Below are 21,297 nucleotides of genomic sequence, written 5' to 3'. Positions count from 1 at the left end.
TCTGTCCTGAGACAGATGGCATCGATCTGTTTCCCTCTCTCATGCCATCTGGGTCCAGGATGGAAGGTTAAGGGGCGCAGCTTAGGTTACAGAGCATTCTAGCTATGGTCAGGGGCCCATACTTACTGCTCTATGTGCCCAGGATTCCCCAACCTTGACGAGTTTCTGTTATGTCAAGCCCCAAGTTCTCCCCCTTAAAATAGCTGGCCCAATTTTGAAAAAAAAAAAAAAAGAAAGAGAGAGATGATTTTATTGTGTTTTTATATTCACTGAAGAGCTTCATTGAGACTTTGCCTAAACGGGAAGACGTGAAAGGCACCATTCTCTTCAAAGATCTAGTCACCGAGAGCTTTTTGTCTCGAAGGGAACGGGTCCTCCAAAGATGTAAGAACCTGTCCCCACCTCTGTGCTCATGCTTTGGACATGTCACTCTGTCCTAGTAACCACAGGACATCAGTGAGGGAGGCTGTAGCCAGGGGTTGAACTGGAGATGCCTGCTGCAGATGGACCAGCTGTCTCAGCATCACACCACACACACTAGCTCCTGTAATTGTCCTTGTGTTTGGCTTTCCACACATTGCACCCTTCCAGCCAGGCGTAGACATTTTGAAAATACATAGATATTGTAAAACCTTGTAAATACCATGAGGCAATTATTAATAACATGGTTTGACCGAATAGTGAAAATATTGATCTAATTGTTTTTAACTCACTAGGAAGGAAAGGCACCTTAAATTAGACAGTTGTACTTTAAGAGCCTGATACTATCTTAATGTTAATAAAGAGTGAACATTTCAAAATGACAGACTGAGGATATAAACATTTTTTTTTAAAGCTTGGGTAATCAAACTTAGATTTTAAACAGTATTTAGTACTTGGATGTAATCTACTACCTAGTGTTCAGCCAATTATCATTATCTTTTCAACCCTGTAATTGGCCAAACAAGAAACTATTCATAATAATAAGTTTGCTCCTAATTGTCTGTTTGCTGGAGTCTGGGGTGCGCACTGCAGTCATACTGAGCGGGAAGAAAACTGCTTACTGAATCCCTTCCATTGTTTGTTTGGCTCCTTACAGCAGTGTGCAGCAGCCCCCAACACCTGGCCCGCCCCGAGCACCCTACCCAGCTCACTGAAACAACAGCCATTTTTCCTGGATCCCATGAGTGGGCAACATAAATCTCAACATGCTGCAAGACAGAGCCGCCATTGAAGCTTACCTATCCCCGGCAGGCACAGAACTGTCCTTACGGTATAACTCAAGCAAATAATCTGCCCTCTGGAATCTCCATTAGATCTCACCGCTTGGCTACTTAACTTATCCTATCGCTGCCTTGATTTGCCAGTGACTCTTTGGTTCTTAAGGTCTTTATTTTCACAGCTACCCCACACATCGTGTTGCCTAGGGTCTCCAGCACACATAAGGCGTGTTCTAAGAGTTTTAAATTGAAAAGCAACGCAGGCCATTATTGGTCTATTTTCTGTTTTCATAGACCATATGAAACAATAGATCAGGACTCCAGTGCTATGTGAAGCCTTTAGTGACATACATGTGGCTGTCATTATCTTTAGACCAAGCTGCCTCCTGGCGCCCCTAACACAGATGGCATGATGAGCCCCCAGAAGCAAGCAGACCAGCGGAGCACCAGTCATAGAGAGGACTGTTGACCTGGGCTGCTGAGTGGTGGCTCCCTGAAAATGTCCCTTCGAATTTAGTGGCGCCTGGATGGCAGAGGCCACAGATCATGACAGAACATAAATTCTCCTCATAATGAGATTAGTAGGCAGACAAAATAAATGTCCTGCTGCTACATTAGAGGCAGGCTATAATCTGGTGTTTTCCTTGGAAATGATCATTTCGTTTGCAACAGGGGACCATGTGCAAGTAACTTCAATGCAACAGATTCTGTTTCGCCACATGGTCATTTTTCATCCTCCCCTGTCTTCTTAATGGTGGCTTGGGGGCGGCGTCTACATGTCGTGAGTCTTAAAGACTATTGCCGACATGAATTATGGGAGTACTTGTTCATGATCATCAATCGTGGTCCCCAGACTCCCTTCTGCAGGCAAGTTCTGTGCAGCTCCCACTCCAGTTTCTAAGCCACAGCCCTGTTGGGGAGGAGGTGGTGTGACCCGCTGGGCCCTCTCACTTTAGCCTTTGGGATCAAAGGCAGGATAGGCTCACTATTGTACTGAGGGTATTTAAAAATCCATCTTTACTGCAACTCTACTACTTAAAACTAGTGGAAACCAGTATCACATACTAAGGACCCCTAAAAAAAAAAAAAATGCCCAGATCAAGTGAATCGAGAAACTAAAGCCTTCAGGCTGGAGCTTGCTTGCAAGAGACTTCCTTAGTGTGCAGCACAAGGTGCTCTCGCCTGGGAGTACAATGGCCTCCTCTCATTAAAAATGCAAGATCACATCTCCTCCTGGAGCCTTTCCATAGAACCTGATGCAAGTTCTTGGGCTGTGCCATTCGCACTAGTGAGTACATTTAATCAAAACCTCCTCACAAATAATTGGAGCTTGCCCTCCAAAGCCACCACACATGTTAAGAGGTCCTTTCAAAAGGAATGGGAAATCAGAGTCCGAATTTAGAAGTATTTGATATTTTTGCATATAAAGCACCATCTAATGTCTGCATTTTCTGAAGTCCCCGGCTTTTTTTTTTTTTTTTTTTTCTTAATGAAACTTCCTATTTTGAAGAGGCCACTTGCTGTTATCTCAGTTCACAGAACTTTGACATCTTGTTTTTCTTGGGTGATAAAGAGACCACAGAAATCCTAAATTTGCATAGGTGCTTTACAGGTTATATAGTGTTTTGCAAGCATCAATTCAGCTAATGAAAGGCTCCCTTTTCCACATCGGTGCCTCCTTTCTGAACACCTGAACTATAAACACAACTGTATTAGGGGGAAACTATTTTTTTTGGCCCAAATTAATAACTGTTTTTCTTTTAACTTTCTACCTCTCAAAAGCTTGGGTTGAGTCTCTATTTGGCTTTTTCCTTGCTTGCAAATATTTAGTCAGTGCCCTCACACTCCTAATAGTGTGCTTGTTCCCTGTTGCCTGGTCAGACGAAATGCTGGTTTTAATGCCAGTGAGTGACACCCCCCCCCCCCCCCATCCACATTCATCTGTACTCTCCTTTTTATCTACCCTTTACATTTCCAACTTTCTTATTGTTACTGTGTGTGCCCCCAGTTTCCACTGGCCCTCTATGCTTGTTATCTAAAATTTAAGTAGCGAATGAATGTTCTTTGAGTCACGGAGTTAACTGTAGAGTTTTACGGTGCATAATCTCCTTGATGGCCTCTCTCAGATCCTGCTTGCTTACCTCATACAAGTGGACTTGTTCTTGGGTGACGGCGAAGATCAGCAGCACATTGTTTTGTACCAGTTTATCAATGAGTTGTCCAATTGTTGGATATTCCTAAAAAAAAAATTGATGCAGAGCTTTACAATATAATTGTAACAAAAGAAGGTAACATTTAAAAATGCTCCTTTCACAGTTGAGAAAGTTCAGTACTCACAGGGATTTTTATCTGTCCTTCTAAGGAAACACCCATTATCGGTGTTACTGGCTCAGCCCAGGGATTGCCCCAAGTCTTCTAAGTTCAGGTAAATCCTAAGAGTGGACACTGGTGGTAAGCCATACCATGACATATGACTTCTAAGCAGACCCCTTGGATTTATTTCAGGACTTCTACTGTGTCATTTTATCTTCCCCAAGTGCCACTCAGCAGCTGATAGGAATGTTAGACTAGAGGGCGGAGTGGGTAGACGGTGATGTATGTGTCTGAGATGGCTCTTGTGCCTCTTACTGGAATTGGACGAGGTGACGTGAAGGTTGAGCAAGGGATGGAGTGCTGATAAATAACACACTATAATTCCTGTGACTGTCTGATCTGAGACAGGCCTACTACACCCATTTCTCAGGGTTGGTTTTATTGCTTTTGCAATGTCATAAATTGGTGGTATCGGATCATACAATCTTTTTTTTTCTTTTTTCTTTCTTCCTTTTCTTTTTCTTTTTTTTTTCCCCCAGCATGATTGAAAGCATTTTGTCTTTCTGGCATAGAATCATTCATTTCCAAGTGATGTGAATAATTTTAAAAATAAATGAAGTTATTCACTATCAAATTTACAGGTGGGTTTGCTTGCCAAGACTAGAGAACATGAAACACATTTGCCTCCCCTATGATTCCAAAAGTGGATAATGTACCAAGAGGAAGGGTAGAGAAAGGAGAAACCTGTAGCAGATTAAACTAGGACTATGGATGTGACTGATGAAGACGCCTTCTGTTCTCTGATGTGTACGTTGTTGTATTCTCAGGACTGCCAGAGTATTTTTGTCTGAGGCCATCAGTAGGTACAAAGTTCAAGTTGAGCAAAAGGTGTTCTTTCTAAATACTCAGGGAAAGTTCCCAACTGTGACTCAAGCTGTAAATGCTCCCCCCCCCCCAAGTCACATTTGGGTCTTGTTTTAAATGATTTATTTATTTTTATTTATATCTGTATGAGGGTGTTGGATCCCCTGGAATTACAGACAGTTGTGAACTGCCATATAGGTGCTGGGAATTGAACCCATGTCTTCTGGAAGAGCAGCCAGTGCTTTTCACTGTTGAGCCATCTCTCCAGGCCCCATATTACCAGACAATGGAATTTCTCCTTCATCTGACACACTCAGTGCCATTTGATTTTTCAGTTGCCCAAACTTTAAGCATCCTTCACTGTAAAGCCTAGGGCCCTCCAGTGCCGGATCCTTCTACCCTCCGAGGGGGCACACCTGTCTACTGCGTTGTGTGGAGCCAGGATCATAGCACACAGCCCACACAGGATACTGTTTTATATTTGAGTGAGATCTGTTACTTTAGCACTCACAGTTATATTGAAAATTCAAGGCCAGAAGCAGGTCATGTTCGGTGGCCCCAGCAATATAGCTTGGCTTTTCACCATATGGAAAAATCCGAAGGACTCAGGGACACTGAAATGGCCCATGGCTTCTGTGCTTGTGCAGAAATTTACTCAGAATACTGAGCTAAACGTTTACTAAATGAGAAGGACATGTTAGGTAATAGGTGTTGTTGCCTCAACGGTCTTTCTGTTCCCAAGATCTCTATTATTTGGGCATTTGATAAATTAATGACAAAGGGACCCATTTCCTGGAACCTCACTGGCTAAAAGATAAACGATGGCAATAATCACTGTGATTCTCACATGAAACAATTGCAATTAGAGACCATGTGTGTGTGGGGAATGAAACTGTTCAAAGACAGCCATGCGGTGGAGGTCCAGCCTGGTCTACAGAGCAAGTTCCAGAGCAGAGAAACTCTTGTCTCAAAAAAAAAAAAAAAAAAAAAAAATGTTTGGGCTGGAGAGATGGCTCAGAGATTAAGAACACTGACTGTTCTTCCAGAGGTCCTGAGTTCAATTCCCAGCAACTGCATCGTGGCTTACAACCATCTATGAGATATGGTGCCCCCTTCTGGCCTGCAGGTGTACAGTCAGAAGGAACATTATATACATAATAAATAAATCTTTCTTTAAAAAGAAAATGTTCAAAGATTAGTAGGAAATCTAGGTTGAAGTCCAGAATTAGGTCAAAGAATGACCTAAATTTGTGAACTAGTAGAGTTTGGATAGAGCAGTTTTTTTAAAATTTTTTTTCCAATTGTCATTGGAATTCCAAGTTTCCCCCTCCTTCCTATGCATACTTTGTAAATCATCGTTTGAAAGGTCCTTTAACTTTCCTGAGCCATGCATCCCATTGTGTTAGACGTGCATAATAGGACTTTCCCAGGTTGAGGCTTCTACCTTTCACTCATACATTTGTCAGCACCCACCCAGCTGTCAGGAAACAAGGATTATAAACCAGCCCAGGCTCTGAGGAGAGACAGAAGTCAACCCCTGGCCATATAGAGATGTGTGCGAAGGCATCTGTGAATAAAGGTCAAATGAGAAGTGACTGTTTTGGGACCTAGTGGAGGTCAGAGAGGGCTCTCTGGGTTTTAAAGGGCAATTTAGTTTCTTGAGGACAGGAGACAACATTTACAAGCACAGTCAGTAGCCGTGTGATCTATTAATAGAAACATCAGTTGGACACAGAGTCCAATATAAGATCAGATGATTCCATGTGGGACAGAGACCTCTGATTTGTTTTGTTTGTTTTGTTTCTTGAGACAGGATTTCTCTCTGTAACCCTGGCTGTCCGGGACTACCTCTGTAGACCAGGCTGGCCTCAAACTCAAAGAGATCTGCCTGCCTCTGCCTCCCAAGTGCTGGGATTAAAAGCATGTGCTACCACCGCCCCCCATGACCTCTGAAATTTTTACCTCATTTGACAAGTCAAGTTTTGTTGCTGCTGTTGCTTTTGGTTTTTTTTGTTTGTTTGTTTGTTTTATTTTGTTTTTTGTTTTTTTTAATGTTACCAGCATTTTTCAAGCACAGAATAAAAGCTAGGTCTTAATAAGCACCGTCCTCAAGCACCATGGTTGTGCCACAAGTGAGGGATAACAACGCTCAAAAAGGAGAGATGGCTCAGTGGTTATGAGCACTGACTGCTCTTCCAAAAGTCCCGAGTTCAATTCCCAGCAACCACATGGTAGCTCACAACCATCTAGAATGTGATCTGATGCCCTCCTCTGGCATGGAGGTATATATGCAAATAGAGCACTCATATAAATAAATAAAAATAGATATACTTTTTAAAGCCCTTAGTGGTACTGTTCTGACCTGGACCATGGTTGAGACTAGAGTGCTGCTTTTTGTAGGTCTTGGGATCTCTGATAAGTTAATGAGGATTGGGGCTCACCTGTGCCACAGCAGATTTAAGTTCTTAACACACGGCCACTACCTACCTAGTGGAGGTCACCTGGGCTCTGCAGGGAACTGCAATGCAGGTGAGGTGAAAGAAAGCCACTTCTAGCTCCTAACTCAGAAAGCAACGCACCATGTTCACCCAGTGTGAGTCACTTCATATGGCTTCAGGGCAGTTGTTGCCACATGGGGCTTACTTGTAGCTCGGGAAGCTGAAGAGAGTGAAGGTTACGTACCAAGACAGTTGACATGGAGTATTCATTCCTGTTGTCCAAGTGACAGAGCCCATCGTTGGGAATGACAATGCCGGCCAACTTGCTGTCCATTCCAAAGTGAGAATCGGCATCACTGACAAAAACCAGGAGGTGGAGCGAGTCGTTGCGCCAGCCAATCTTTTCCTGGAGTGAGAAGAAAAGCCACAGGTTGCATGGAGACGGGCAGGCCCGAATTGAGGACTGTGAAGCATCTCACATGTGGATTCTGAGCAATGCATGGAGACTCCATTCTAGTCTTTCTATCTACATAGACTTATAGCTTATGAAAGACATGAAATCCTGTAGCATTTGCCTTTTCCTGGACAACTTTCAGAGTTTCTTTCTTTTCTTTTCTTTTCTTTTTTTTTTTTTTTTTTTTTTTTTTTTCATCTCTCTTTCTTTCTCTCTCTCTCTCTCTCACACACACACACACACACACCCACACACACACACACACACACACACACACACCTTCCACAAGTAGTGTTGGGTTTGTCTTGACTTCTAGTTATTGATCTTAACTGGTCAGCTCTCACTTCACCAGAACAAATAAAATGAGAGGAAGTAGTGAGGAAAGTCACAGCCATTCCAATTTCAAGCTAAACGCAATGATAATTGGTTATAAAGGAAGTCTGTTTCATTTAAATGTCACCAAACATTTAGGCATGTATTTCTGATGATGTCACCTAAAAATTATAAACCTAACTCATTGAAATGCCGCCAGGGTCCTGCTAGCTGAGATTGTCTGTGATCTGTGTCTTAGCAGAGACCTCCTGGAACCAATATTAGTCTAGGAAGCATTTGGGCAAAAAGTCATCCTGGCTGTCCTGTCCTACCGTATTCCTTTCCTTCTTCTTTTAACTCCTAGTTTCTTTTTCTGCCTTCTTGGGGCTTCAGCCCCATCCACCTCCTTGGGCTTCCCAGGAGGGACTGACGTCTAGACAGGACGATTGTTCTCAGTCCTCCTCACATTGTCAAGGAGGAGCTGAGTTGTGACAGTACTGCAGAGACAGCGTGACTGCCAATCCTGAGGTTATTAGTTCAAAACAATAGGTTTATATCCTGCGCTATGTAATGAACCTCTGCCTCTAAAAGCCAAGGGGCGGGGATGTAACTCACTGGTAGATATACTATAGCGCTTGCCTAGCAGGTACAAGGCTTTCACCATGAGAAAAGGTGAAAACCAGTAGTTAGGGAATTATGTATGTTGTATACTAACTTTTAAATTTGTTTATGAATGTTCTGCCTTTAATTTTTTCCACTATAGTTAATGTAAAAACAGATAATCTGATATTTGAACTAAAATTTTGTTATGTTAGGACACTTTTATTTGATTATTAAAATATCAGACATATGAGACAATCTCCCACTTCAATGTGATTAAATTAAATGTTTAATAGACATTTTAAAGTTTAAGGAAAGGATCAAATGTAGACATATGATGATCAAAGGAATGACAATTAGCATTCCCAAAGTATACTTATTAATAGAGGATAAAATTTATGCTAACAGGATGGGGCACTGATGCCCTGTGTCTATCCCCCACAACCATACCTTACACACAGCAGCCTGCATAATTGCATCAAATCCACCTTCAGGCGTGTCAATATTAGCAGAAATCTTCTGTTTCCTCACAATTTCATTGAATCTCTCGGCATCATCAGTCAATGGCAAAATGTGCTTGAATCCAAACGTAGGTAAACAGAAATAGGGGATACTACTACAAAAGGAATGCAGAAAAACAGTCTTAAATGGTGATCCAATGCAGTTAGCAGATCTGATAGCTTAGGGACATCTCCTTAAACAGTCGATTTTCTAAAGGGCCTCGCTCTGTGACTGGGCTGTGAATCTTGCAGTTAAGGTTGCCATCTTCTCCAGTGATTCAGCCTGGCGGGGGGTGGGGGGGTGCGGTGGAGGGTGGTGGGGGTGGTGGTGGGGTGGGGGGTTGGGGGGGTGGGCGGGGGCTGCAGGTGATCATGTACCAGAGCCTCATTCAGGGTGTGTAATCACTGCTTTCTATTGCCTACCAGCCAAAATCTACCTGATAAGTCACATTTACCTGACAGCAACTGCTTTGTGTTGCTTTGTATTCAGATATCTTGACCTGTTATCAAGTCTGAGTCATCCCCTAGCCATGGAGGGAGGGACCACATCTCTTTCTTCCTCTCCCACCCCGTCTGCCATGGGCAGAGCACAGCAAAGCTCTTGGTCCTTGTCTTAGGGTTTTGATTGCTGTGGTAAAAGACAATGACCAAAAGCAACCTTGTAGGCTATCACCCAGGGAAGCCAACGCAGGAACTCAGGGCAGGAACCTGAGGCAGAGGCCACAGAGGAGTGCTGATGACCAGCTCGGTTCTCAGGACCTGTTCAGCCTGCTTTCTTATTAGGACCAACAGTCCAGGGGTGGCACTCTACACAGGGAGCTAGGCCCTCACATATCAATTATAAAGCTAGAAAACGCACCACAGGACTTGCCTACAGGCTAATCTGGTCGAGGCATTTTTTTTTTCCAGTTGAGATTTTTCTCTTTTAAAATGACTCTAGCTATGACAAGTTGACATAAACCTAGGCAACAGTATTTCCAACCCCACAGTGACAGAATGCATCGTGGCAGATCGGACTGAAACTACAACTGCACTTGAAATGTCATGGTAGGGTGAAACCTGCATCAAAGAAATGCAGTAAAGGGGGAAGTGTTAGGTGAGTATTCAGGTGCTTTTGTGTTTGAAAGCTAGTTGTGAGCTGTGCCTGGAACTCTGTGGAGGTTACTCAAACCCTTTTTAGCTTTAGGCTCTACCTTGAAAAATGGAGCCAATAATACAGACCCAAGTTAATTCTTTGGACCACGAGTGCTACCGGATCCTTGGTAGAAATGAAACGTCTAGTACACTACTTCAGATCTTCTGTTGAAATCCTATGGGTGAGCTTAGCCCTCTGTGTGTCTCAAGCCTTCCAGATGCATGCTCAGCTTTGCCTACCACTCATGTAGAAGGATGGTGAGAGAGAGAGCAAGGAGGAGCCCCAGGAAGAGTGTGGTACACTGCCTAGGACAGTTCCTGGGCCTCTGCTCAGCAGCTCCGACCCGTAGGTCTGTCAGCACACCCAGAACAGGGGCATCTATCAGAGTCAGGCTTCCGGGGTTTGTTTTTGGTTTTTGTTTGGTTTTCTCAAGATGGGGTTTCTCTGTATAGCTTTGGTTGTCTTGGATGCTCTTTATCGGCCAGGCTGGCTTCGAACTCACTGAGATCCACCTGTCTGTGCCTCCCCTAGTGTTGGGATTACAGGTGTGCACCATCACTTCCAGCTCAGGCTTCTGGTTACCATATCCACTACCTGAGGTAGACCTCGATTATCCTTATTTTTATATTCTGTATTTTTTAAATTTACCTACTTGCTAAAGTGTATCCAAATCACCATGTGTATGTGTGTATGCATATGTGTGTGCATGTGTATGTGTACATGTGTGTGTGCATGTATGTGTGTGTGTGTGTGTGTGTGTGTGTGTGTGTGTTACTTTGCTAGAGACAAGGTTTTATTAAGTAACTAAGGCTGGGTTTGAACTCCCTGAGTGGCCCATTCATGTTTTGAACATGCAATCCTCCTTCAGCTCCCTACATAGCTGAATAACTTGTCTATATCCAGTGGGAGTATCGTTTTCTTGTTCATGGATGTGAGCAGACAGAGGAAAACAAATGCATTTCCCTATGCAAATTCCTAGCTGAGTTCCAGCAAGGGGAGGCCCTGCTTCTCCTTCAGCCCAGCACACACAGCATAGCCAAACAAGCGACCTTCTGATGGTCTATCAAGTGCCATCTGCTTTTATTTTTTTCATTTTCCTTGCTTTTTATGGACGATTTCACTATTTGAAATGAGCCACATGCCTAATACTGAAATGCTGTCTAGTGTTCTTAGGCACAAGGCTGTGATATACATTGTATAGAAATAAACTTCCTTCAGATGTTATAGTCCAATGGTGATGCATCAACAATATTGATTAAATCAGATGGCCTTAAGCTGAGAGACACATAAAACAAAGGTGGTTATCGGTCAATTAACTAAAACAAAGGCTCATGGGCACCTACTTCCTTTTGAAGAAATGCCCAGTGTATTGCAGATCAATCAGTACCATGAGTCATGAGAACCGATAGGGCCACAGAACTGCACGACTGGGGATCTATCTTACGGGGGCAAGAATGTTGATGTCCATGAAGATGGTCATCTTTTTCTCAGTAGACATGCGCAGAAAGAAGTTCAGACTCTGTGTTCCCAAGGGAAAGAACAGGCTAGTTTGAGGAGCCTCGCACCGACTGGCACAGGGCCAGTGTCTTGAGATGGCCATCCCCAGAACAGATGCCCTGGCCACAGAAGGTCCCTCCTGATCTTTGTTCCACTCCCTCAGACAAAGGGAGTTTTTAGACTCCCTGGCAGCCAATGGGATAGGAAACACAGCAAGAGCATTGAGTGTATGTGGCCCAGGCTTGCCTCTGAGCCTCTCTCTTCTGTGCTCTCCTAACATACAAGGTTTGACTATTGTTTCAGCTGTGTGGAGACACCTGGAGCAAGTGTCATCCAATGACAGAGAAGGGACTTGATTAATGAGATCATTAGAATCATGCTTTCTTTTTATAAAAGCAAATATAAGCACGAATGTTCACTAATGAAAATGTGTGTTTTACACAAACATCTAAGGAAGCGAATAAGAAAGAATTTTAACAGTTGTGAGCTGTCTCACAGTTGGGTTGATCATCATCTGTTGCTGAAAATTCATTTTAAAAACCTAGTGGTGCTGGGCGTGGTGGTACACACCTTTAATCCCAGCACTTAGGAGGCAGAGGCAGGCGGATTACTGTGAGTTCAAGGCCAGCCTGGTCTATAAAGCGAGTCTAGGACAGCCAAAAGCTACACAGAGAAACTCTGTCTCAAAAAAACATAAATAGATAGATAGATAGATAGATAGATAGATAGATAGATAAATAACCTGGTGGCATCTTACACATTTTTTAATTGTATCAACAGGATATACTGAGTGACAGAATCTTGCATTAGTAACAGCAGTCTATGGCGTTTGCACTATGACCTGACATCATATCTCTCAGGCTGTGCTTCTGCCATTAAAGTGATAGGTGATATCTCTCTGGCTTCTCTGACTTGCTACTGTTACTACATGACTCGTTAATGTTGCTGTATAAATTAAAGGCTTGCTTCTTTATATTTTGAAGTAATATTCTACTACATGAAAATACCAGGGTTTTTGGTCATTTGCATCGTGGTTGTTTCCTAAGTTTGCTTATTAAAAATAAAGCACGGGTGCACTATGAAATGTTGTCAGCTAGATGTGACATGCCACTGCCATCACGAACACACAGCAGCTACTGCTGCTTGCACAAGACCTGCACACATGCGTGCACGCGCGCACACACACACACACACACACAACTTGAAATTAGAGGGGAGTTAGTTGGGGAGAGGAAGGCTCTGCAGGACTGTGAGACAGTTTTTAAGAGGATATTAGGGGTGAATATGGTCACAATGTATTATGCGATTGTATGAGATTGTCAAAATAAAAAATCAACAATTAAATAAAGTGGCAATAAAAATCTTTCTGTAACTAAATAGTAGAGAGATCCATTTGTGTTCACATTTACAAGTTATGCCATTCTTTTTGCTTAGAAAAATACTCTTTGATGGGGGCTTTTCTGGGTTGCCTTTTGACCCACAATAATATGCCCCTTCTCAGATAGTTTTCATCAGCTACTGTTTCTGCTGTTAGTGTTTGAAGCCATTCCATTTCACAACAGAAAGGAGAAAAAGCAAGGCAATTGGTTGGCTAGAGACATCATTTGAATGTTATTGTTCATTTTTCTTTAATGACCAGTACTCAACATTTGTCCATCCTTAGTGGCATTTTATTTTTAACCCTTTTCAATTAATTGGCACAAGTATAGCCTTTGCTTATTCTTCTGTTGGGAGATTTTATTTTTGGTTTTGTGTGCTCACTTAATACTAATCTCTTTGTATTTTGTCTTTTAGTTTTATCTTTTAGATGTACACCTTAAAACTTTTATGCATTTTTTTACTCTCAAATATAAGAAGTATTTTAAAGTGTGATGCAAGGAAGAAGTTAAATGTTTTTAAATGATGCAGATAATTCACTGTGTGTCCTCATTGCTCCCATAGTGTCTGGAGAAGCTGCGGGGCAGTAGCCAATGTGTCTGGAACAGACTTACAAAGCACTTACCTGTCTTTAGGTGGGGCCACAAAGCTCTGCTGGGTCTCAGAGTCCTTACCCAGTTTACACAGTTGTTGTGAAGGTTATATGAAACAGGAAGTGGATAGTCATGTTAGCCTGGCATTTTCCCTGAGACCTAAATATTCATGGCAAATCTGATTTTTTTTTTTTTTTTTTCAATTTGAGGCTATTTCTTGGTTTGTATCACACTGCAGTATCTTCTGGAATAGACGAACTGGCCACTGATTTGAATATGAGAAATTTGCATCTGTGCCACTTAGACTAGCTTCTCTTAGAGGACACTCATATATGTGTGTGTGTGTGTGTGTGTACATGAGTGTGTGAGTGCTCATGCAAGTGTGTGTGTGTGTGTGTGTGTGTGTGTGTGTGTGTGTGTGACAGGACCTCTGGACTGGCTGGTTAGTAACCACTGGAGATCATCCCACTTCCATCTCTCCAGTGCTGTGTTTACAGGCATACACTGCAGCACTAGCTTTTTGCATCGTCTTGGGATCTGAGGTCTGGTCCTCGTGTCAGGGCAGCAAGTACTTTAGTGTCTTGTGAGAACTCTATGGTTTTGGACAACGGGTGAAAATTCAATATTATTCCTTTAGCTGGTTAAATGATAGGGAACATGTAGGGAGAGCAAAGCCGAACATTAGAGGTGGGTCAGAGTTGGGAAACTGAGCTGCAGACCCTTGTGTTTTCAGAGATCTGTCTCTATTAAGTGGCACAATTGGATGCTACCTTCTGAGCATCCAAACTAAAGGGAGCCAGGCACAGTGGCGCACACCTGTAATCCCAGCCCTCAGGGAGGCAGAGGCAGGGGGATCTCTGTGATTTGAGGCCAGCCTGGTCTACAAAGTGAGTTTACGACAGCTAAGGCTACACAGAGAAACCCTATCTCAAAAACAAAACAAAACCCAAAAAACAAGCAAACACAAAAACCAAGAGAATAGGTTTTTCTCACTGATGAGCAATTCTGAGGCCAATACAACAATGGCTGTGCATTTCAGACACAGGATAATAATGAACCACAACATTAAGAGGTTCTACGTACATTTTGTTAACGTTTAAAACAAATACTGATAAAATAAGACTATCCTTACATATACCAAAAGTCATCTCTTTCTGATAGAAATGATTTCCATTCTTTTCTTTTTTTTACCTGTTTGGGTTCTTTGTTTTGTTTTTGTTGTAGTTTTTTTTTTTTTTTTTTTTTTTCTTCTTCACACATTTCACTGCCAATAGGAGGGCAATAGTGGGGCTGAGGCCTCTCTTTATGCGGTTGCATCAAGCTCTAATGAGTGTCCTGATGGGGGTTTCTCAGGAAGCACTTGGCATAACAAAAGAGGAAATGCTGGTTTCACCTGTTTGTCCTTGAGGAAATACTACAAATCATCCATGTATTAGCTGTGCATCTCAGAATACATTTTTTTTTTTTTTTTTTTAAACACATGGAGAGTTGCACAAAGCATTTCTGCAGCCCTGTAAACTTCAGACAGGAAGCATCTGGCCGATTCAGCTGAATTGGTCCTTTTTCCTGGAACATCATTTTCACCTTAAGGAATGATTGACAGCCAAACTTAAGTTAATCTACCTTGAATATTTGGCAGGTGCGTTCTCAACAACGAACAAAGCAAGACTGTCATTTTCAAGAACACAAATGCTGGCATTTGCTGCTAACAGCAAAACTTGAGGCCACTAGAATATTTGGATTTGAGGGGATTGGTCATTTGCTACTTATGAGACTGACATTACTCCCAAAGTTTTCCAGTACATCAACAGTCACGTGGTGAGGCTGGCGGTGATACTAACAAGCAATGCCTTTTGACATCATGGATCCTGGAAGATCTGAACAACTCAGTGAGCTCATAGTTTACAAATGACCACAGTTTCGCATTGCAAAACCATGAGCAGTAAGACTGTGAGTGGATCAACGGACTGCAGTGGAACACAATGGGAACTGCTCATTGATGCTGCACTGCCACAGTCACCGTCGCCTCCTCTACTGTAACAGTACACCAGTGCACACAGTCATCGGAAATAGCTGTCTGGCGAGGCTCTCCTTTGACAAATACATTTCTGTGTGAGGTTGGACTTCCTTCGTGGAATTCTATCAAAAACATTACAATAGTGGATGAGTGGCTGTAGCAATCCAGTTGCCTTCCATTAAACCAGCTGCGTTAGAGATTGGCAAACATGTGGGCTAACTATCACTCTATTTGAGAACAAAAACCTTGCTGGTTATTTTTGTTCTGAAAGTTAGTTATTGTTTATTAAAACATGTTATAGTGTAATAAAATGTTATAAAATAATATGTGGTATTTCTTATAAATATTAAATCAACAAATTGATGCTTATTTGTTCTATTATATCCTGATAAATAACCATTAATAGGTTTAACCCACATAAACTGAAGCTCTCTTAGAGGTATATCATCATCATCATCATCATCATCATCATCATCATCATCATCACCATCATCACCATCATCATCGGCAGAGTCTTTCTTTGTAGGTCGGATGAGCCTTATTCTTGGGGTCCTCTTGGCTCTGCCAACTGAGGGCTGGGGCTAACAACATGCAATACCACACATGGGTGAGGTATTAATTATTATTTATATTATTGTTGTATATGTAAATATGTTTGTGTTTTATGATATGTGTGCATGAGTGAGGTCAGAGGACAATTTTTAAGAGTCTACTGTCTCCTACCATGGACCCAGGGACTGAGCTGAGGCCATCAGGTTTGCATGCAAGTGCATTTGGCTGTTGAGCTAGCTTGATGGCCCATCAGGTGTGTAAAGGAGTCTTGAGATTTGAAAGTTTGGAGACCACTAGATGGAAATAACTAGAGACGAGTTAATGAATCAGTGAGAGAAAAGAAACTGATGCTTACTTTGAATGTTTATTGTTCAGAGCTCATTTGCTGTTTTGATTAGTCTAGAGTCACTCTCATCCCCATATGTGGGTAAAGAGGCTAAATGCAAACGCCATTGCATGTTGCAAATCTCTTTAGGCTCTTTCCTCTTATCTTCATTGTTTTCTTACTTAAAAAACATTTTATTCTATACTTAGAAGATTTGCTTTGATTAAGATATAAGAGTTTTCAAGCCAGGCATCGTGGCGCATGCCTGTAATCCCAGCATTTGGGGAGGCAGAAGCAGGTGGATCTCTGTGAGTTCGAGGCCAGCCTGGTCTACAAAGTGAGTCCAGGACAGCTAAGGCTACACAGAGAAACCCTACCTCAAAATAAATTAAAAAAGAAAAAGAAAAAGAAATACGAGTTCCATATTGCTGTGTGTATGTGTGGCATGCTAGCTGGATAGAGGAACTTAGAGAGCTAGAGATATAATGGAAAGAAAATATGAAGTATTGCAGTTATTTTAGAAACTGCTTTCAATATACAACTTGAGAGATAAATGTTTCCAGGAAGAAATAAAGAAGCAGCTTTAGCCAGCAAGACATATAGGCCTTTCAGGAGACCAAATGCATGATCGTCTTTAGGTCCCTATGAGCTGTACCCTGTGCAGTGCTGTGGCCTCCTCTGATCATGCTTAGTGGCTACTAATGGCCCCTGGTATTTATGGAGAACTTAGCAAGGTCAAGCCAAATACTTCTATTCATGACCTGACCTAATCCTTACAACCACTCTGTGAGGTTAGAATCATGAGTCTCCATTTACTGAATTGAGAGGAGAAATGATGCATCTAAGGCTATGTTAGGCATGATCTGGAGCCCATGTTGTCATCCAATGTGCCTGTCCCCTGAAGAACTTCAGTTCTTCTGGAATGGGTTCAGATCCCCCACCCCTGATATTTCCACACTTAGCGTACTGCCTGAGGGCTCTGTAAAAATTTTTAAACAAAGGAATGACTGAAAAACTGATGAATGAAAGCCAAGTATCTTTGCTCTGGCCAATTATCTCAGTACTCTGGCTGAGGCAAGTTGGTGGCTGTAATTTCAAGGCCAGCTATGCTCCATGGCAAGTTCAGGGTCAGCCTTGGCTTCAGTGTTAGACCCTGTCTCAAACAAACAAAGCAAGGCAGGAAGAATGCCGAAATCAAATACATACATAGTAGAGCTAACCTACTTTGGTTTTTCCAGAGCTTGAATAAGAGCTAGGTTTCACTGCTAGATCAAGATGTTGCCTCCCAATTTAGGTGAGTCATCCAATGTTGTTACTTTTAATGATTTCCCTGGTACCATTCTATACTCATTGTTTCCCAGTTGTAAGTCAAATCGCTACATCTTATCTGACCTGAGACAGGATGAATCGCACAGAAGTACTTGGTCCTGATGGGCCTACCCTTCACTAGGCTGCACTGGAACTTGTTGCTGGAGGTTATGAGCTATGACAAATCATTACACATAGACTTCAGCAGGTGCAGAGTGCTTTGCTTTACCAAAGAAAAAGCCAGAAGCAAAGGAGAAGCTTTTATATTAGATGAGATGGTGTTTGTAACACATTTCCTTTACAGATGGATCTGATCATTGATAACGGCAGCCTCACCTTACCACTTATTGTTTGGCATTTTAAAAGATGCATTTGAGTCATTATAACTCTTCTTAGACATCTACATGTCTCATGTTACAGGAATTCCTCAAAGCCACCTAGCATTTTTCTATCCAGCAATAGAATCCTGATTTTTCAGGGACTAATGTGGTTATGTAAGTAAGCATAAGATTTAGGGTAAAATTTCTGGCCAAATTTCTTAAATTAGGAAAATAAGATTCAGCATTCACTTATAATTACAAGGAGACAAGTGTTAAATCAGGGAGAGAAGGGGATGGTTCTTATCTTCTAAATGAAGTTGAAGAACTCACTTGCTGACAGTACACCAATGGTGAGGCAGAAGCCTTCCCCTAAAGTTAGTGTGACAAAGTTAGTCCTCTTCCACCACATCAGTTATAGTGTGCTAGCGATCCTAGCCAACACAATAAAGCAAGAAAAAAAAATGAAAAGAAGAATGGCTATTGAAGGAGAAGACATTGTTATTCACAGATGACATGACTCGAAAACCGGAAGTCTACAAAAGCAGGTTAGAATGAATAAGAGGATTTTGTGAAGGTTTAGGACAAAAATGAACATTTAAAATAAGCTGCATTTTTGATAAATTACTATTGAAAACTGAGGATTTAAAAATCTCAAGGAATATATAATGTAAACAAAGTAAAGTGAAAGGTTTTTGTTTTGTTTTGTTTTCACTGAAAACAGTGAAATGGTTCTCACCTATGTGGAAATGCAAAGGATGTAGGCTAACCAAAAGAAGGACAAAGTTGAAGGACCAATTTCCCAATTTCTCTTTTTATAAAGCTACTGTAAGGAAGGCTAAGGCATGTACTGTTACAGGATCCAGCGTCAAGGGACCAGCGAAGGCACAATGAGCATTTACATTCAGACTCACATGCAGCCAGCAGATTTCCACAAAGACATCGAGCTAACTCAGTGTGGAAAGCCTTGCTTGACTAACAGTTCTGGACTAACCAAGTCTATGTAGAAACAAAAGACGAATCTCAATGTTTTCATTCTCAATATAAAAACTTATTTGGTTATGATCATAGGCCTAAATGAAAACTTTAACCTTAAAATTTCTATAAGAAAATATAGAAGAGTTTTTTAGGCCTTAGAGTAGGCCAGAGTTTCTTGAAACAATCACAACAACAAAAATGAACTATAAAATTAAAAATTGATATACTGATCTTCATCAAAAATTTTAAAAGAAATATTGTTAGTATAATAAAATACAAGGTAGAAACTGGTAAAAAAAAAAAATCAGAGAAGCATATTAGACAAAGATTCTGTATCCAAAATACATAAAGAGGGCCAAGAGAGATGGCTCAGCAGTTAAGAGGACTACTGCTCTTGCAGAGGACACAGGTTTAGTTACCAGCACTCACATGGTAGCTCAGAACACTCTACAACTCCAGTTCCAGGGGTTCTGACACCACCTTCTGGACTCTGAGGGCACTCAACATACACTCAAACTCACAAAATAAAATAACCCTTATAAAACAATATTATTAAAATAATAAAAAAAAATTTAAATAGTTAAAATATTTGAAAAGATCTTTTCCAAAACAATACATTAGCACAAATAAACACATGAAGAGATGTTCAAATCAATAAACACAAATTAAAGCAACAGCAGGACAGCATAACAAACCTATCAGAATGCCTAAGATTAAAAGGACTGTTTTTTTTTTAAGTGACAGTTTAGTAAGTTGAATCCTACTTATGCCATCATTTATTAACGATGCTGTAGATGTGATCACATGGAAAGCCTGCAAACAGTTCTTAGAAATAAAAGGTGGCACATCTACTTTGCAAGAGAGTCTGGTAGTTTCTTGAGAACATTTTTAAAAATTATTATATAATTCGGCAAATCTATCATACACATCAGACGCATCTAAGAGAAATAAACATATCTTTGTAAAGATCTATATGTAACTGGTTATACCAACATTATTCACAGCATCTAAAACATAGAAACAACCCAACAATCCTTCAATGGAAGAATGAATAAGAAATGGTAGGGGATCCATAAAGGACTAGGTATGATGTTACAACAAGGAGGAACATACTGCTGATGTGCACAACAAAATCACAAAGAAATCTGAAAGCATTTTGTTGAACAAAAGAATCCAGATATTAAGCATACAAACTACACATTCTTACATCTGTATGAGATGCGAGAACAGGCAAAATGAATCTAAACCATAGAATTAGAAAGCTGTCACTTCCGAGGAAGCAGAATTGACGATACTGGCACACGAAGAGTCCTTCAAGGGGTGACAAGCCTGGTATGTTGATTATTTTGCCACATTCAACTACCCAAAAACTCATCAAACAACATTGTTGGCTGTGTGCTTTTTAGAGCATACCAATTAGATCTTTATTGATCTGTCTACTTCCCTTCCTTCTTTTCTTACTTCCTGGAATTCAGGCATGGCTACTGTCCCAGCAGCCTTCTCGGACGTGAAGACATAACCAAAGCACCGATACTGGCTGAGCAGACAGCAGGAAAGCCCTGTACTGCTTTTATCCCAACACCTCTATGTGGAAGAAAGAGCAATAATTCTCCTTTTAAGCCAGTGTCTCTGTTACATGCAACCAAACACAATTCCTAAAATTGTAATCAGTTAAGAATTTCCCTTCAGGGGAGACTGTTTTGGGTTGTGTTAGATTACAGTTGATAACTATACTACTTTTCTTTTCTTTCTTTTTTCATTTGGTTTTTCAAGATAGAGTTCTCTGTGTAGCCCTGGATGTCCTGAAACTTGCCTTGTAGACCAGGTTAGCCTGGAACTCAGAGATCTGCCTGCCTCTGCCTCCTGAGTGCAGGCATGAAAGGTGTGCACCACCACTGCCTGGCCTTTGAGAACTATCTAAAGTTCTAAACTGACATAACCCCCGTTTGTTTCTTGTAGATACTGCTCCCTTTGGTATATTAAAATATTAAATGCTAACATACATTCTGTAAATGTGTGTGTGTGTGTGTGTGTGTGTGTGTGTGTATGTGTGTGTGTACGTCTATGTGTTATATTATAATCAAAGGCCAAGGACCATACCAGATCTTTTCAGAAATCCTTATTTATTCATGTGGCCATGGGTACATTGCTGACCTATCAGAGTTTCCTTTCATTTCCTCTGAGTACAGGACTCACACAAGACCGGCTAAAGATCATTACGAAGAAGGAATGCGATCAGCTATATGAACTGTTCAGCATAGAGGTTGGCATAGGACAAACAGTAGCTCTTTTTTTTTTTTTTTCCAGTAGAAGAATATTAAATAATTTGGTTTTGAATATGTCACTGACTGTACAGGTAAGCCATCATAAAGCAATTGGCCCTTGACCGTCACCTGCATAATACATGGTTTTAATGGCTGATTATAGCATATTATAACAGAGTCACTGCCTCATTTCCTGTTGAATTAAATTGCAGTGAAGGCTACCTCTCTCAGTGATGAGCCAAAGCCACATTTCC

At 41.3% G+C, this 21,297-nt stretch overlaps 1 protein-coding gene across 4 annotated transcripts in view; it reads right to left on the bottom strand.

Moving 5' to 3' along the window:
* The window catches only part of Itgb6 (integrin subunit beta 6), a 121,357-nt gene that overhangs the window by 45,553 nt on the left and 54,507 nt on the right, over positions 1–21,297 (bottom strand). For all 4 annotated transcript variants that reach the window (XM_051166118.1, XM_051166120.1, XM_051166119.1 and 1 more), the window contains 3 exons: positions 8,631–8,796; positions 7,059–7,220; positions 3,341–3,436 (listed from right to left, as the gene is read on the bottom strand). In XM_051166118.1, the coding sequence (XP_051022075.1) occupies positions 3,341–3,436; positions 7,059–7,220; positions 8,631–8,796 (424 nt within the window). The remainder of the gene's footprint in view (positions 1–3,340; positions 3,437–7,058; positions 7,221–8,630; positions 8,797–21,297) is intronic.

The sequence above is a fragment of the Acomys russatus genome, chromosome 24 (assembly GCF_903995435.1).
Source record: "Acomys russatus chromosome 24, mAcoRus1.1, whole genome shotgun sequence".
NCBI lineage: Eukaryota > Metazoa > Chordata > Mammalia > Rodentia > Muridae > Acomys > Acomys russatus.
This window is presented reverse-complemented; position numbering and strand designations above follow the sequence as displayed.